Source organism: Capsella rubella, unplaced genomic scaffold (genome assembly GCF_000375325.1).
Source record: "Capsella rubella cultivar Monte Gargano unplaced genomic scaffold, Caprub1_0 scaffold_26, whole genome shotgun sequence".
Taxonomy (NCBI): domain Eukaryota; kingdom Viridiplantae; phylum Streptophyta; class Magnoliopsida; order Brassicales; family Brassicaceae; genus Capsella; species Capsella rubella.
This window is the reverse complement of record NW_006238900.1, coordinates 11,405-30,526: the sequence shown is the minus strand read 5'-3', so window position 1 is coordinate 30,526 and position 19,122 is coordinate 11,405. Positions and strand designations below refer to the sequence as shown.

General features: G+C 36.9%; 1 protein-coding gene and 2 pseudogenes across 1 annotated transcript; 1 reads left to right on the top strand and 2 right to left on the bottom strand.

Moving 5' to 3' along the window:
• Positions 1–1,713, bottom strand: part of LOC111829017 — a 3,312-nt pseudogene extending 1,599 nt beyond the window's left edge.
• Positions 1,714–4,393: 2,680 nt separating this feature from the next.
• On the bottom strand, positions 4,394–9,990 carry LOC17874449 (probable transcription factor At1g11510). The gene is made up of 4 exons (XM_023777637.1): positions 9,976–9,990; positions 8,595–8,876; positions 6,015–6,296; positions 4,394–4,663 (listed from the first exon to the last, which is right to left on the bottom strand). Exons 1-4 carry the CDS (start codon positions 9,988–9,990, stop codon positions 4,394–4,396), a joined length of 849 nt encoding a protein of 282 aa, XP_023633405.1.
• Positions 9,991–10,877: 887 nt separating this feature from the next.
• Positions 10,878–16,780, top strand: LOC17874440 (annotated as a pseudogene).
• Positions 16,781–19,122: the final 2,342 nt, after the last annotated feature.

The following is a 19,122-nucleotide window of genomic DNA, read 5'->3' as shown; positions in this document are numbered from 1 at the left end:
GCACCGGTTCGAGATTAGTTGAACAAGTAAGAGTTTCTTTGAAAACAAAGAGTAAACTATTTTTGTGATTTACCTTGTTCTTACCCTTGGTATTGTTTAGTTCGGTTGATTTGATGGCTCGTTGTTTCATACTTAGCTGGTCTAAATAGACTACATGCGGAGTCATCGGGATGAGAGTTGTCTTTCGGCCATTGTGCTCGAAAGTCTGCCGGTTGGTGAAGCCATCATGAAGAACTCTTCGATCCGATGGCCATGGTCGTCCGAGAAGAATGTGACTAGCGTCCATCGGTAGAATGTCGCACATGATATCATCTTGATACTTCCCAATTGAAAGAGTTACCTTGACTTGTTCCTTGACGGACATCTCACCGGTGTCGTTGAGCCATTGGAGTGAATACGGTCTCGGGTGTTCAAGCACTTCTAAACCAAGCTTCTCGACCATACTCTTGCTTGCAACGGTAGTACAACTTCCACCATAAATAATCAAACTACATACCTTATCTTTGACGAGGCAACGTGTATGAAACAAATTTTCCCTTTGCGCTTGTTCCTCGGCTTTAGTTAGAACACTCAACGATATTCTCGCAACAAGCAACTCTCCTTTAGTAGGGGCTTCCATATCTTCTTCCATTGAGCCTTCTTCCGAACGATCATCTTCGGATTCTACTTCGCTATTGTCTCTAAGAACCATGATCCTTTTGTTGGTACATTCGCTCGCATAATGCCCAAGTCCTTGATACTTAAAGCATCATATATCTCTAGCCCTCGTGATTACTTCCTTACCCTTTGCTTTTGGATCTAGATCGACTTTTGGCTTGACGAACGGCTTGTAATCCTTTTGATAACTGGACTTCTCTTCCTTTTGAAAACTTGGCTTTCCCGGGCTGTAGCTGGTCTTGGTGTGACTTGACCGGGCGTTCCTTCTCTTGATTTGCTGCTCGAACATGACCGCTTTGTGAAGCATCTCCTCAAGTTCCTCATAATGTTGAGTTTCTAGACGATCTTGGATTTCTCGGTTAAGACCTCCCATGAATCGAGAGATGACCGCTTCTCCATCTTCTTGAAGATCGGCTTTTAACATAAGGGTTTCCATTTCCTTAAAGTACTCCTCGACGGTCTTGCTTTCTTGAACCAAATTCCTCAACCGCTGGTGTAGTTCTCGATGATAGTAACTTGGCACAAATCTTTTTCGCATGATGGCTTTAAGTTGGTTCCATTTGTCGATCGGATAGTCTCCGGCACGTCTTCGGCTAGTGACAAGTTGATCCCACCAACTTAGGGCATAGTCATAGAATTCAGTAGCCGCAATTTTAACCTTATTGCACTCAAGACTTTCTTGACAAAGAAAGACCAACTCAATTTTCTGCTCCCATTCTAAATAAGTATCCGGGTTGTTGTTTCCATGGAATGCGGGAATTTTGAGCTTTAGGCCTCCCAAAGGATCTCTAGGTTGGCTGCTGTGGGAAAAGGCGTGACTATAGTAACTCCTTGCCTCATCATTTTGCCTTGGTTCTTCATGTCGTGGTTCTTCTTGCCTTTGACGTTGATTTGCTTCCGGGTTGACTTGATGCAAGTGTAGAGCACCAATCTTTTCCTCAATCATCGTTGCCATGGCGGTGGTGACTGATTCCAAAATCCTCTTCTCAAGACTAGATGTAGATGACTCTTCTTCTTCTTCAGTTGTCACCATTGTACCTGAAAAATCAAAAATTTAACAAGTAAACAGTCCAAAAACAGACAAATTTAAACGGATCTGGAAAAATAGCAATCTGACTCTAAAAATTCCAAAATTAATTTTAGAAAATAATAGACTCTTAACTGGTTCTAAAGCAATTGGTTTCACAATTTTTGAACAAGCCAATTATTTTATATAATTCACGCAATATTGAGCTAAAATCAGAAAAACGGAAATTTCGGGATGGAACTTCAAAACCTGGTTACAAAGTGGCTCTGTTACCACATGATAGACTCCACGCCGTGGATCTATGCTCCAAGGACCACTTTGATGATTTTGAAATGGAAGTGGTGAGATTGATGGTGAATGATGGATAGATCTTGAACAAAACAGCGGAATGACGATGAATGAGGGTGATTACAAGATGGAGTGGATGCAGCAGAATGAAGAGGAGAATGAGGTGTAATTCCAAGAGGGATGAGAAACTCTTAGACTACAAGCTTGGATCCAACTTAGATATTACACACTAAGAAGAAAAACAAGTTGAAAAGATATTACACACTTTTCGGATCAAACAAGTAAAGAGAGAGTTTTAGAATAAAATGTTTGATGGTTTGAAAAAGAGAGATACATGGAGTTTATATAGAGAAGGGAGGACGAAGGAGAGGAGAGAAGATAAGAGAAAACATGCAAGAACATGCACAAGTGTCTTGGAAATTACACTCATGCAAGCTCATGCAAGAGTCTTGGAAATAACAACAAGTAATAAATGCTAAGTTGAAGAGAAAAGGGAAAATGGGCCAAGGCTTTGTGAGTGGACCTTGGACCACGAATTGGATTGATAAAAGGGCTTGAAAATGTTACTTAAGCCTCATTAAAAACCTTGTCAAGAAAACCCATTGGGACAAAACTTGACAAGGGAAAAAGAGTGCATAAGCAACACTTAACCCTTTACCAATCCTCTTGAGCCGTTATCACTATGAGTGAGGATTGAACGACGTCTTCTTGAGTCTTGTTTAGCTCTTTTAGAAGTCCATTGATGGCTTGGTTTAACTTCTTATTTCTTGATCTTGTTAGAGGGCCCGCCGGGACAATCAATGCTTCCTCCGGTACAAGCTGTTCTTCGTGGCCGGTGGTTCGTGGCCTTGTGTTCTCGGCTTCACGTAGCTCCTCGTCCTCATGTGGTTCAAGTGGATTAGTCATGATCTCATCATCCTCTCCAACTTGAAAAGGATTTGACCTCAAATCCGAATTATCTGAAAAATAAGGTTGAATCCAGTTCCGGATAGATTCGGATTTGGATTTGAGATCGGAACCGCTAACGCTTTCAACTTCGCTTGAAGGCATCGAAGCCGGCGAATCTTCTCTAGACATCGAAGGTTTAAGATTTTTTTTTGGTAAACTTTTTTTTTTGGTTTTTTCTTTTGGCGACCAAAGTTTTCTATAAGAAAGCCCAATAGGCATATTCCTTTTGTTATGATAAACATGGCTATACATTTAAGGCATGTTCTTGATTCCCTTTTTTGTTGTCTTCAAAAACATCAACGGAGTTTGCTCTTAATTTTTGTGTGGAAGCCATTTGTTCAAGTAGAAAAATGAGCTTAAATCTTGCTCACAAGAAAATATTAAAGAAAAATCTACTTGGATAAATAAACTTAAATTACTTAACTTAGCTAAAAGTCCCATATACATCTAAACGTTTGATCGAGATGCTTCAACCATCTCTGCTAACATTTGATGAAGCAACCCGGCCTTCTCTGAATAGAAGTCAAATTCCCTAGCCTGCAAAGCCTTCCACTGCTCCTCATATCTCTTCATATCCTCTGAGGCAAGCCTACTCAATCCTTGTTGAGCAGCAAGTTCATCCACACCAAAGTGCACTAGTGTTCTAACAAGAGAAAACGACACTCTTTTAGCGTCCTCATGCTTCAAACAAGCAAATGATATGACTATGGTCGAACAAGACCTAAAGCTCGAAGACGAGGAGCAGCTTGTAGCGGAGGAACAGCTCGTAGCTGAGGAGCAGCTCGAAGCGGAGGAAGTATCAAGGCTTAGGAAGCTCAACTAGTCAATCAAGAAAATACTTAGGGAGCTAGACAAGAAACAAGAAGACGTGGTTCAAGACTCCCTCATGAAGATCACCGCGCAAGAGGTTCGGTAAAATGATTAGTGTTGCTTATGCACTCTTTTTCCCTTGTCAAGTTTTTTCCCATTGGGTTTTCTTGACAAGATTTTTAATGAGGCCTAAGTAACGCTTTCAACTTTGCTTGAAGACATCGAAGCCTGCGGATCTTCTCCAGACATCGAAGGGTTAACAAAAAAATTTTTGGTAAAGTTTCTTTTATGGTTTTTTTTTTGGTGACCAAAGTTTTTTATAAGAAAGCCCAATAGGCATATTCCTTTTGTTATGATAAACATGGCTATAAATTTAAGGCCTGTTCTTGATTCCCTTTTTTTGTTTTCTTCAAAAACATCAATGGAGTTTGTCTTAATTTTTGTGTGGAAGCCATTTGTTCAAGTAGAAAAATGAGCTTAAATCTTGCTCACAAGAAAATATTATAGAAAATCTACTTGGATAAATAAACTTAAATTACTTGACTTAGCTAAAAGCTTCCTTCCATTACATAGATAAATCCTCAATATCCCAAAATAAATAGAAACTAAATTGGAGTTCAAGGCAAAAGAGGCAGAACCAACGAAACAAAATTCCATATACATCTAAGCGTTTAATCGAGATATTGCTAACATTTGATGAAGGAACTTGGCCTTCTCCGAATAGAAGTCAAATTCCCTAGCCTGCAAGGCCTTCTGCTCCTCATATCTCTTCTTATCCTCTAAGGCAATCATACTCAATCCTTGTTGAGCAGCAAGTTCATCCACACCAACGTACACTAGTGTTCTAACAAGAGAAGAAGACACTCTTTCAGCGTCCTCATGCTTCAGAGAAGCAACTCTCTTCGACTTCCCAGTTGATTCAAGAGCCTCTCCCTAAACAAGTGATATATCATGGTTTTTACGGGTTTTTAGCTATGATATAAGTCGATAGAGCTTTTATAGTGTTTTCGAGTCTTTTTGAGTCATTTCAGGATAAGGAAATATTTGGCATGGATTGGAGCTTTTTGGAGCATTTGGAGAAGATGTGCCGAAAAAAGATACCGAGAGAGCATATTTGTTGTGAGTGTCGATCGACACAACTCCTGGTGTCGATCAACACCAATATCTGATGGCAATTGAATTTCGCGTAGAATTGAAGTTCGGAAGATTTGCAGATTCGGCCCAGAAGTTTCCCTTATTTGCAATTAAGCCCAGTTCATGGTTTACACATATATATTGTGTTTTTAGGGTTTTGTTAAGACTTAAGCTTTATTTTGGAGAAAGAGATTTATAGAGAGCTGGGAGAGAAGAATCAAAACCTCTTTTAGAGAAGATTCATAACTCCTTTATTTCTTCTATTGATTTCTTTAATGATATCTATTTTATTCATGATGTTTGTTTCATTCACCATGTTAGAGTAGATCTCTTGTTAGGTTTAGGGTTTTCAAAGGAATTCAAGAGTTTTCAGGTTGTTAGATTGTTAGGATTGAATCAATAGAGTTCTTCATCTAAATTGTGGTTAATTTGTTATAGAGTAGTGAAAGCAACCTAGAATTTGATCTTAGGTTAATTGGTAAAAACGAAAGTGTTATTGATTTCCTGAAAATAATCTAGATGAGCAAAATACCTATTCGCAAAGAGATTTGGTTTAGGGATTTTGTGAACTTACAAACATGAATTAATATGCATGTCTTAAACTTATAAATTTGCAAAGAGATTTGGAATTTAGGGTTCTAGGCATAGATAGTCTTTGCAACGAAACATGATTGATTATAATTTTGTGATTTGAGTTCAAGAACAGTGCTTTATAAATCCTGACAATTATTTATTTGCAATTCTGAATTTCCTGAGAATATCCCCGAGCCTAGAATTTTATCATAATGTTTTAAAACTCAATCTTTATTTTAATTTGCTGTTTTTAATATTAAAACCTTGCTTGCTTAGCTTAATTTAATACCAAATATTTATTGTGAAATCTTTGAGTCTCTGTGGATTCGATCCCTAAGTACTACAGTGATCTCTTAATTGAAAGAGTAGCTCAGGGCAAATTTGAGCCTATCACCAAGCTTAGATAAATCAAAAACCTTGCGATCATGAGGTTTTTTGGGGGGGTTTACCAAGGCTGTTCTCAAATTTTTCCTTAAAATTTCTGAGCTTTTCCTTTAACTGACTTTTACTGAAGTCAAAACTAATCTGATTTTTCATAAGAAGATGAACCCTATTTGGTATCATCAAAAGGACTTACCCCAGTGTCGGTTTTGTAGTTAATAAGCCCTTGTAAAAGAGCAACCTCATCGTCCTCACTCCAAACATGTTGGAAGTTAGGTTTTTTCTTCTCTTTCTTCTCTGATACCTTCCCCCTGTTCACAGAATCTCCTTCATTTGTTGTTTCAGAAGAACGATTTTCCACATATCTTTTCACCTCTTGCTTCTCCGTAACTACAGGCTTCATAGGCGCTTCAACCTTCTTTACCGTAACACCATCTTCAACTTTCTTCTCCGTTAACACCAGAATCTTTGGATCCACCTTAAAAGATCCTTCGAAAACCATACAACAATGATCCAAAACCTTATAAAACTTTAGTAAAACTTTCAAAACCTTTGTAAATCATTTTATAACATTTATAAAGAGACACAATGATCATTCCATAACCTACAACAAGATGAGGAAATGATTTTTCGAATACATTGCTTAAACCAAAAACATCTTGTCTCAAGACTATCAAAGCTCTCGAAATACCATAAGGACTTTAGTAATAACAAATTTGAGAACGGGCGTCAACACAAATGGCCAAAACAAGAGAATGGAACTTGGCTTTCTCCGCAAAAGATGCATCTTTCTCTGTGAGTGCTTTGTCAAGGGTCTCCCGGATGAACCGTAAGATAAACAAGACCCACTTAGACCTTTCAACGCCACAATCAACCAAACAAGGCTAATTCTACAGAAATACAACTCCATAACGTAAGCTAAAGCTCAACCCCCTAAACGACTTAACTAGTTGAGGTGAGAAACTATGCCCAAACGAGGGAAGCAAACGACCCTACAATACAATTGCTAAAACTTAAGAAGACAATTGCAGACGATTGCATCTAACAAACACCAAATCAGAACCTACAACTAACAGATCCAAAACGGACAAAAAACCTATTAGAGACCAAAGAGCATGGAACCGAGAGCAGATGAAGAGAAATAAACAGAAAACCGGTACCAACGAAAATTCACATTTCAGATCTGGTGAACACTTTGGATCCTTCTCGCAAGCATCCTGAACACTTAGCTTCGTTGAGACCGGATTCAGAGCCGGCCAGAATCAAACGCCGTTCTCGGATCTAAAAAACTCCATCCACAAATCGGAGTTCTAAACTCGGTCGCTCGATTGAAGATATCTGCTGAGTCTCTCACTATGTAGTAAAGGAAGACACAACTATAAACACTAAACTGAATCCGGTGGTGGCTTCAAAAGCACACCAACCACCGGATTCAACGAGCAAGAGCAAGGGGATCTAGAACTGGAGAAAAATGGTTTTCTTCGTCCTGGAGAGAGGAAAGAGGAAAAAGCGAACTTCTCCTAGAACTGACACTTGTAAATCCCTTTAAACCCCTTAGAACTTTGGTAAATCATTTAATAAAAACTTTTGCAAACTTCTAAAACCATTTAAAAACCCTAGTAAATCCTTAAAAAACCATTTTAAAGTCCTTGTATTGCCTTTGAAAACCTTTGTAAACCCCTTAAACTTTCTTATAAACAATCAATTATGTGAGAACAACCCTTTAAAATGACAAGATTATGTGAGAACAATCAACTATTTACCCGTCAAACTTTCTTATAAACGTTTATGTTGTTTTAAGATATAATAAGTCTTTCAAAAAAAGTTACCGATAATGGTTTATAAACAAATAAAAAATAATTTTTTTTAAATAAATACATAATAAAATAGAAATAAATTAATAGAATTATAAAATATTCTCCGGCGTAGAATTATATTGAAACATCAGCATTTTCACTGAAACAGGTGTTGACAAATCAATTAAAAATATAAAAACATGAAAAAAATATTTATGAAAATATAATAAAATTTAAAATGATATTTATGAGAAATATTAATAAAATATTAAATAATTACAGAATAGTTATAAAAAAATAAACAAATAAATTAGAAATCAAACACAAATCATTACTCATTTTGAGAGATTAAAGCTAGGAAAAGTGTTTAAAATCAATATGTATATATATAATCTGCCACAATATATATTTCACCGAAAATTTTTAATTAAAAACGCTTACGAAAATAAAAATTTGAAATTTAATGATTTTCGGGAGGTTTGGAAAAAAAATTTGAAAGTTGATTGATTATAATTTTGTAATTTGAGTTCAAGAACAGTGCTTTATAAATCCTGACAATTATTTGTTTGCAATACTGAATTTCTTGAGAATATCCCCGAGCCCAGCGTTTTCTCATATTGTTTTTAAACTCAATCTTTATTTTAATTTGCTGTTTTAATATTAAAACCTTGCTTGCTTAGCTTAATTTAATACCGAATATTTATTGGGTAATCTTTGAGTCTCTGTGGATTGGATCCCTAAGTACTACAGTGATCTCTTAATTGAGAGAGTAGCTCAGGGCAAATTTGAGCCGATCAACAAGCTTAGATAAATCAAAAACCTTTTGATCATGAGGTTTTTTTGGGGGTTTACCAAGGCTGCTCTCAAATTTTTCCTTAATGCTTCTGAGCTTTTCCTTTAACTGACTTTTACTAAAGTCAAAACTTATCTGATTTTTCAGAAGAAGATGAACCCTATTTGGTATCATCAGAAAGACTTACTTTAGTGTCAGTTTTGTAGTCAATAAGTCCTTGTAAAATAGCAACCTCATCGTCCTCACTCCAAACACGTTGAAAGTTAGGTTTCTTCTTCTCTTTCTTCTCTGATACCTTGACCCTCTTCACAGAATCTCCTTCATTTGTTGTTTCAGGAGAACGTTTTTCCACAGATCTGTTCACCTCTTGCTTCTCCGTAACAACAAGCTTCATAGGCGCTTCAACCTTCTTCACCGTAACACCAGCTTCAACCTTCTTCTCCGTTAACACCAGAATATTTGGATCCACCTTAAAAAATCCTTCAAAAACCCTTGTAAATCTTTTAAAAGTCATTGAAAACCTTTCAAAACTTTAGTATGACTTTCAAAATCTTTGTAAATCATCTATACTATTAAAGTTAAAGCGGTTTAACCCTGTAGCCAAACAAAATCATTAAATTTTCGTATTAATACTATAGTATAAGAAATCATAAAATTGTTGCCAAACAACTCAAAATACGGATAAACGCGCGGATCTTTTATACCCGCTAACCAAACCCGGAAATTTTATGTTCTAATCTGAGCCGTTTGTTTATAAGTGGTAGCTGTTAATCCTCACCGTTTAATCATTCCACCGAGAATCATAACTTTTAATCTCGCTCGTTCCTTTTTAAAGCAAGCTTTTAATCCGTACAGTTTAATTTAATGACAAACCATAGAATAATTAGGGAACGTATATTTGTTGGGCCTTAACAAAGCCACAAAATCATGTCTTTACAAATTTGTTTTTCCCGCATCATTGTTTTTCAAATTTGTTAGGTTCCGTAATTTTTGTTTCAAAATATTTAATTGGTCAAGGTCTGAAAATAATCTTCAATCAAATCTTAGTCGTTATTATTATATTCCAAATTTGAAGGTAGCTGCCGTTTAAATAAAGTTTGCATTACCCCAGTCGACAATATTTTCCTAAACCCTACCAAGTTCTCCCTATGAAGAAGAGAAAAGAATTTGCCGATGAAAATCTTTCAAATAACATTTCTAAACAACCCAAAAATAGGAAGTTGTCTACAAATCTTTCTGGTAATGAGGATATAATTCCTAGCCCTTTGTGCTCAAACATAACCACTTCCGGAGGCAATGTGAAACCTGATTCTCGCAGAGTTCTAAATGATATTACTAATCGTCAATCTTTGGTTAGCTCTTCTCATCCTAGAACATGTATCAAGTGTATTTAGAAACGTATAACGATTCAAGTATGTTGATATATTTTCGTAACATATTAACCCTTATTTTGATGTCAATAGATCTTGGTTATAAGACACCAAGTCCTACCTTCCTTAATAACCACCTTCAAAGAAAGGATCATGAAAACACAACTATTCGAAGAAAAGGATGTGGAGAAACATTACGGTCGCCAAGGCCATTATGTTCAAACTCACCCAATTCCGTTGTCACCGTTAAGTCAGTATTTGGAAGAGTTCTGAATGATATTACCAATCCTCATCATTCTGTTGTCTCTCCTCCTTCTAATACAAGTGTTAATTACAAAGGTATTTTATTACTGTTATTAAGTAATTTTAATTTATATTCATTTATTGAAACTACTATACATATTTCTCTGTCAAATAGGTATTGATTATCAAACACCAACTTCCTCCATACCTATTGACCACAACTATATTAAGGAGAAGGAAAACGTTCCTATTTTAACTAATGGTGAATAATCACTCATTTTAAGCATCTCATACTGTTTCAATAATGTAATCATATATAATTCTTAATGTGTTTTTGTAACCATTTACAGAATTTGTTACAACAGTTGATCACGGATTATCTGGTCATGTTAAATCTTTATCCCGTTCCTTTACAAGACTAAGACATATAAAAAAATTAGCAAGACAAATCCACATCAGCAGCAGTACTTTTAAACTAGCCTTGATTCTTTTTTATTATGTACATTATATGTTGTTCAAAATATTTTGTAGATCAACTTCATGAAAATTACTACTCTCCTACATCCGACCAAATATCATCAGATATTACTAATATTACAAATAGTACTATACATATCCTTGAGGAGGCTCCATTTTGTCCACCTAGCGCAAATACATTAACGGTTGATGTTTTCTACAGGTATTTCACACTTTCTCGGCTGATTTTATTTACTATTATAGTATAGATTATTGGCCTCATATTCGCTTCTGTTAATTTAATCTGACATCTTTATTTTTAAATCTTAAACACAGAGAAAGTCAACATAGTGTCATCAAAAACAATTTGCAAGAGGAGGAACATTGCCAGTGTTCTAAAAATGTGTAACTTAGATGTTCTTGACATAAATGAAAATTCTATTTACGACTCAGATAGCGGTAATATATTAGTATACCAATACGAAGGACATTTTATTTTGATTAATTCAAAATTTATAACCCCTGACATCTAATTGTTATTTGCAGATAAATCAGAAGAATATGATGATCAAGTGTTTCATTGTAGTAGTGAAGAAGAAAACAATTTATCTAAGGATGAAGAAAACTCTGGTGATGAGGAAACGAACACATTATCTACTTCACAAATGGCTTATTTGCATGATTCAAACCAACGTCGCAATTATTCTCCTAATTTAGGAGTAAATCCTACGATAATTACAAAAAAAAAAGTCCATCTATCAAGAACATAAGTGATTTGTGGGCAGGTATTTAAACTTAAGTATTTTGAAACGTGTAAATTTTTTGATAATGCTTGCAAGAAGTATTTAACTTTGACCTTTCTGATATTTGCAGGGTATCAAGATGATGATGATCCAATTTATAGTTGTTCTCATTGCGGTGCAATGTTTTGGTATGGTGAGAGGATTAACAGGAGATACCGAACAAACAATCCTATTTTTACTGCATGTTGTATGCAAGGTCAGATCGTATTACCACCTCTTAAAGAGTCACCAGAAGAGATATGGGATCTCTTTACAAATGATGACCCGGAGTCACGTCATTTTCAAGAAAACAGCAGACCTCACAACATATTGTTCTCTTTCACATCGTTAGGTGGAAAGGTTGACCGTTCCGTGAAGAAAGGTCAAGGTCCTTCCATGTTTGCTTTACAGGGTGAAAATTACCACCTGATGGGAGCTTTGAAGCCTAAACCTGGTGCTAAACCAAAATTCCAACAGCTTTACATAGTTGACATTCAAAATGAAGTGGAGAACAAATTGAATGTTATGAGGTAATTTAATTCAATCCTAATATGTTTATGTTGACACAGTCTTTTTCGCCCCTAATGTTCTTAAACCTAATTAATATTTTAAAATACAAAGGACTCAAATAATGGACAGGATTATCACAATGTGAATAAGAAATTCCGCCAAGATCTCATAAAACGCATAATCAAATTGTTTGACAAATACAACCCTCATGTACAAGCTTTTAGAATGGCAAGAAACCGTTTTCAGATGGAAAAAGAAGAGTCCACTTTTCACATGCGTATTGTTTCTAATCGAAAGACACATGGTACATTATACAACATCCCTACTGTATCTGAAATAGCCGCCTTGATACCTGGTGATTTTGATGCAATAACGGATAAGCGTGATATTGTTCTACAAAAAAAGTAATGGTAAGTTGAAAAGGATACATGAATGTCATGTAGCATATATAGCTTTGCAGTATCCTTTGCTTTTTTCAAGAGGAGAAGATGGCTTCAGACTTGGACTTAAAAAAACATAAAAAGGGTTCAAAAGCAAAAAAGCAAAAGGATATGAGTATGCGTCAATGGTTTGCATGCAGGCTTCAAGAAAGGAAAGAGGAGAAGCATGTTCTTCTGAGATCAAAACGGTTGCTACAACAGTTTGTTGTCGATGCATATACAATGATCGAAACAAACAGGCTTAGATTTTTGAGAAAAAATCAGAAAAATTTGCGAAGAACAAATAAAGCAGATTTTAGGAAAGCATCTAATGCTGGAGATGAAAGCCTTTAGGGAAACTCCATTATACTTCCCACGTCTTTTGTCGGTGGTCCGCGTTATACGCGCCAAAGCTACCTTGATGCAATGACAACCTGTAAGAAATTCGGTTTTACTAATCTTTTTATAACATTCACATGTAATCCTAAATGGCCAGAAATCACTAGATTTGTAAAAGCAAGGAAGTTAAAGCCTGAAGATAGACCTGACGTTATTTGTAAGATTTTCAAGATCAAACTTGAAAATCTACTTGATGACATTAGTCAAAGGAATCATTTCGGGAAAACAATATCAGGTCATTATTTTAGTCCTACAACACGTTAAATATTTTATATTTTCTTTGTTTGTATCTATATGAAATTACTTATGCTAATATCTAACGTGTCTTTGTTTCAGCGATGTATACAGTTGAGTTTCAAAAAGGGGCCTTCCACATGCTCATATTATTGTCTGGATGGATCCAAAAAGTAAGTTCCCAACCGCTGATGAAATTGATAAGATTATTTGTGCTGAAATCCCTGATAAGGATACAGATCCAGAACTATACAATATCATATCAAACTGTATGATTCATGGTCCATGTGGGAGTGTAAATCCGTTTTCTCCATGCATGGAAGAGGGTTCATGTACCAAAATTTTCCCTCAGCCGTTTGAAAAGACAACAAAATTGACAAAGAAGGTTACCCGGTTTATAGAAGAAGAAACGATGGGCGTTTTATCGATAAGAAGGGTTTTAAATGTTATAATAGATACGTGGTGCCTTACAATCGTCACCTGTCGTTAAAATATCATGCTCATATTAACGTCGAGTGGTGCAACCAAACTGGCTCTGTCAAATACTTATTTAAGTATGTCCACAAAGGTCCTCATAGAATAACTGTTGTTGTATCTCCTGTTGCAAAAGAAGTTGTTAAAGATACTCAGAATAAATCTTCAAATGAAACAACTCCGGCTCAAAAGATCAAAATTCTAGATTTCTTCGACTGCATGTATATTATTATCTTCACCTTAAATCATCATTATTCATTAAATATATTGAACTTTAATAGCTTGCTTTTAAATAAACCTAACAGAAGAAATACTGAGAATTATCTATTCAACCTATTTCAGATATGTATTTGCATGTGAAGCTATGTGGAGGATTTATAAATATAACATCCATTATAGACAAACTACAGTTGTGCCACTTACTTTCCACGAAGAAGGAAAGCAGCCTATTTATTTCCAAGATAATGAATCTCCTCACGATGTACTGGATCGCGACACTCTTGACGAGTCTCAGTTTCTTGCTCTATTTCAACTGAATCAGCATAATACCGAAGCTCAGCAACTGTTATATGAATAAATACCAAGTAAGTTCATTTGGGATTCAAAAAACAAAATCTTTCACCGAAGGAAGACCAAAGCGTTTGCAATAGGGAGAATCAATTACGTACCTCCAGTTATAGATGATGCTTATCATTTGAGGATTCTACTTAACTTTGTTAGAGGTCCTAGAAGTTTTGACCATATTAAAACTGTAGATGGAGTCGTATACGAAACATACAGGGAAGCTTGCTATGCTCGGGGGTTGTTGGATGATGACAATGAATATATTGAAGGCCTCAAAGAAGCGCATTTTATGTGTTCTCCAAATTTGTTCGGAAAATGTTTGTTTTTATGTTACTTACTGCTGTATTGAGTACCCCTCATATTGTATGGGAAGCTACATGGGAGTTGTTATCTGAAGATATCTTAAGGAGGAAACGAGTTGAATTAAAACAACCATGTTAGTTAGTAATCTATTAAATAAATGTCACGATTAAATAATGATTACTAATATTTTATTTTGTTACTCTGTCAATTTCACAGAACTTATTCTCACGGGTGATGAAAGGAAAATATACTGTCTGACAGAAATAAACAAGCATTTGAAAAGGAATGGCACTTCTCTTAAAGCTTTTAAGATGTTACCACAGCTACCTACTGATGATCTACCATTCTTGAACCAGTTAATAGCAGATGAAAGAAGATTGTGCAATCAAGATGGTCTAAAGGAAAAACATGACAAATGGGTTAAAATGCTAACAGAAGAGCAGAAGAAGGTATATGATGAGATAATAGATGATATGCTAAACGATAGAGGTGGCGTGTTTTTCTTATACGGTTTTGGAGGAACTGACAAAACATTCCTTTGTAAAGTCTTATCGGCAGCTATAAGGTCAAAAGGAGACATTGTGTTAAACATAGCATCTAGCGGTGTAGCATCACTTCTGTTAGAAGGTGGAAGAACTGCTCATTCGAGGTTTGGTATTCCTATACATGTCCATGAAACTTCAATGTGCACCATGTCAAGGTCGTCTGATCTGGGTGAATTAATCCAATTAGCGAAGTTGATCATTTATGATGAAGCTCCGATGATGAGTAAATACTGTTTTGAAATATTGGATAGAAGTCTTCAAGATATAATACAAGGTGCAGAAGATAAACCGTTTGGAGGCAAAGTTATGCTTTTCGGTGGTAATTTCCGTCAGATACTTCCTGTGATAGTTGGTGCTGGTAGAAAGCATTGTAAAGTTTTGAAGTTGACAAAGAATATGAGGTTGTTTCAAAACATTAGTTCCACTGAGTCCCATGAAATTTAAGAATTCTCTAAATGGATACTTTTTGTAGGAGAAGGCAAACTAAACGAGCCAAATGATGGAGTTGCTGATATTGATATCCCTGAAGAGTTGCTTATCACAGAAGTAGACAACCTTATTGAATCGATCATTAGAGAAATATACGGGAATTCATTCGCCACCGAGAAGGATCCTTCATATTTCCAAAGCCGAGCTATATTATGTCCTACGAATGATGATGTCAATTCAATTAATGACCACATGTTATCAAGAATAGACGGTTAGTAGTATATTTACCTTATATCTTATAATCTGTTTCAAAATGACAATTACTTATTTATAATTAGATTTTTGTATATCACTTAACAGGTGAAGAGAGGATCTATTTAAGTTCGGATAGTCTCGACCCCTCCGATAAACAAAACAAAGACAATCCTGCGTATAATCCTGATTTTTTAAATTCAATCAGGTTTTCTGGTGTACCAAACCATGCTCTTCGTTTGAAAATAGATTGTCCAGTAATGTTGTTGCGCAACATTGATGCCCATTGAGGTCTGATGAATGGTACAAGACTTCACATTCTACAAATGGAAGATCATGTTTTGCAAGCACGAATCCTAACAGGTACCAGAGTTGGGAAATTAGTTTTGTTGCCAAGAATGGTTTTAACACCATCAGAGTCAAGATTACCTTTCAAAATGAGGCGGAGACAATTTCCAGTATATGTTGCCTTTGTAATGACCATCAACAAGAGCCAAGGACAATCACTTTCTAAAGTCGGTATATATTTACCAAGGCCGGTTTTTCACATGGCCAACTATATGTTGCAATGTCCCGTGTAAGTTCAAAATCTGGCTTGAAAGTTCTGATAACAGATACAAAAGGAAAACCGCAAACAAAAACAAGGAATGTTGTCTTCAAAGAAGTCTTTCAGAACCTTTAATAAATCCGGAAGATTGCTCCAGGTAAAATAGTATGTTTTGTTAGCATCAATAATTGTAAGATTTTCAGTTTTTTATAACATTAGTACTTCATTTGGACACTACTTTTCGAATAAGCCCTCTATTTTAAATCTTATTCTATTCGTTATATAAGTCTTATAAGGCCAGCAAAAAACAGTATTATATAGATTAGTTCAGTCAAAAGTATTAATACTGTATACATTGAAAAATAAGAATGATATAAGTAATGTACCAAACCATGCTCTTTGTTTGAAAATAGATTGTCCAGTAATGTTGTTGCGCAACATTGATGCCCATGGAGGTCTGATGAATGGTACACGACTTCAGATTCTACAAATGGCAGATCATGTTTTGCAAGCACGAATCCTAACTGGTACCAGAGTTGGGAAATTAGTTTTGTTGCCAAGAATGGTTTTAACACCATTAGAGTCAAGATTACCTTTCAAAATGAGGCGGAGACAATTTCCAGTATATGTTGCCTTTGCAATGACATCAACAAGAGCCAAGGACAATCACTTTCTAAAGTCGGTATATATTTACCAAGGCCGGTTTTTTCACATGGCCAACTATATGTTGCAATGTCCCGTGTAAGTTCAGAATCTGGCTTGAAAGTTCTGATAACAGATACAAAAGGAAAACCGCAAACAAAAACAAGGAATGTTGTCTTCAAAGAAGTCTTTCAGAACCTTTAATAAATCTGGAAGTTGCTCCAGGTAAAACAATATGTTTTGTTAGCATCAATAATTGTAAGATTTTCAGTTTTTTAAAACATTAGTACTTCATTTGTACACTACTTTTCAAATAAGCCCTCTATTTTAAATCTTATTCTATTCGTTTTATATTTCTTATAAGGCCAGCAAAAAACAGTATTATATAGATTAGTTCAGTCAAAAGTATTAATATTGATATACGCTCCAAGGGACACACGTACGCACGAACTAGGGTTGATCGAATTGGCCTTCGCTCTCTCTCGATATAACCGCAAACAAGACGAAACTCAATGGAACAAGAAAGCTTAGGGGAAGCAAGGGGGTTCGATCACCTAAGTAACAAGCTCACACGGGTTGATTCAAGGGGAAACCACTCAAGAATACTCGCGTAAGAACTCTCAACTCGCAAACGGCGCAAGAGAAGAAAATGCAACTTTATTGATCTAGGTTAAAAACGTGACTACAAGGCTGCGAATGGGACTTTATTAATAGTCCTTCAGCCATGACCTTCGAGGGTCGAGATTCAATCTCAAATAAATGAACGGTTACAAATAAAATAAAGAAAACAACCAAAAAGGAAACTTGTGTCATTCGCACAAGTGAACCTTCTCCACAAGTCGGAGGCTTAGGTTCGACTCTCTAGGACTTAGACTCTATGAAATAAAACGCAAATTGTTCGGTTGATAGGTCCTGCAAAACACTTAAGAGAAAATGGAAACAATGAAAACCGAACTTACCTTATTCGACGAAATGAGAGGCCACGTAGTTGTCTCTGGTTCTCCTTCTTCTTCTTCACCTTGGTTCTTGTTTTCTAGGCAGTTTTTAACTTCGTACGAGCCTATACGGCCTTGTCCTCCATTCTCGGTGTTACGGGCTTCGGACGTGCCGTTACGACGGTAGTATTGCTCCTCTCGATCATCTCCCAATCCGTCTCGGTCGTGGGCATTTCGGCTTCGATCGTTGTCTCCAGAAACATCACTTATCGAGTGATTATCGAAGCCCAAGCTGTTTGGATCAACTTGGTTCGAGACTTCGCTCCGTACAAGCTTTCCGGCGTCCGGGGGTGGTACTTGTCGAGCTTCTTCATGTTCTGCGGGTTGTTTCTCCAAACGCTTTCGATCAAAACTTTTAAAATCAGCACTTTGTTGATGAATCTCGAATCCCTTGATGTTTGGTGGAGGGTCGTCCGGGTCGATCGTTCGGGCGTTCGGGTCGTCGATGCCGGGTGACGATGCTCGATCGACTCGTGCTTCTAGGGGGTTTCCTGCAAAACCGGCTCGATCGTTAGTCCTAAAATATGGACTTGGTCGATGAAACTTACCTCGGTTGGTCTGTTCTCCATCGTTGGGTCGATGGAACTTGTTGAGGCTTCCACTCGCGTCCGGAGGTCGAGGGTCGGCCGATAGAATATCCGTTTGGCCGGTTGCGTTGATCAGGGCCTCAACTCCTTCATTGAATGTTTCTCTTAGCTTTCTCGTCCGTGAACGGGTCATTGGTCCAGCTATGACCGTCGGGATTGTTGGTGTCGGGTCACTCGTTACCGGGTCGTGGCCGTCCGTCGAGCACTCGTCGAAGTCCGGTCCTATGTCCTCATCATCCCCTCCCTCTTGAAAATGTTCTGGCCTCAGAACTGGTCGTCCTATATCAAAAGGAGATAAGTCAGTGACATTGAAACTTTTAGACCCGTTATACTCACCTGGGAGTTCTAGCCGGTAAGCGTTGTTGTTGATTCGTTCGACTATCTTGAAAGGTCCGTCGCCGCGAGGGGATAGTTTGGAACTTCTCTTCGTTGGAAACCTCTCGGTTCTCAGGTGTAACCAAACCCAATCGCCGGGTTCAAAGATGACTTCTTTGCGGTTCTTGTCCACCCGTTGCTTGTATTTTTCCGTCTTTTTCTCCAAGTTCTCCTTAACGGTTTGATGTAGCTTTTGAACCAATTCCGCCTTGCGTTTACCGTCTTGATCGGTTCGTGATCCCGGGGGTAGTGGTGCTAAATCTAGCGGGGTTAATGGTTTAAAGCCGTAAACAACTTCAAAAGGACAAAACTTAGAAGTGGAATGAGTAGCTCGGTTATAAGCAAATTCAATGTACGGTAAACATTCCAACCAGTTTCGAGGGTTCTTACCGACCGTTACTCTAAGTAAAGTTGATAGAGTACGGTTTACAACCTCGGTTTGGCCGTCCGTTTGGGGATGGCAAGTGGTGGAGAAAAGGAGTTTGGTTCCAAGTTTTCGCCATAACGTCCTCCAAAAATGGCTCATGAACTTGGTGTCTCGGTCGGAGACAATGGTTCGAGGCACTCCGTGTATGCGCACTACTTCTTT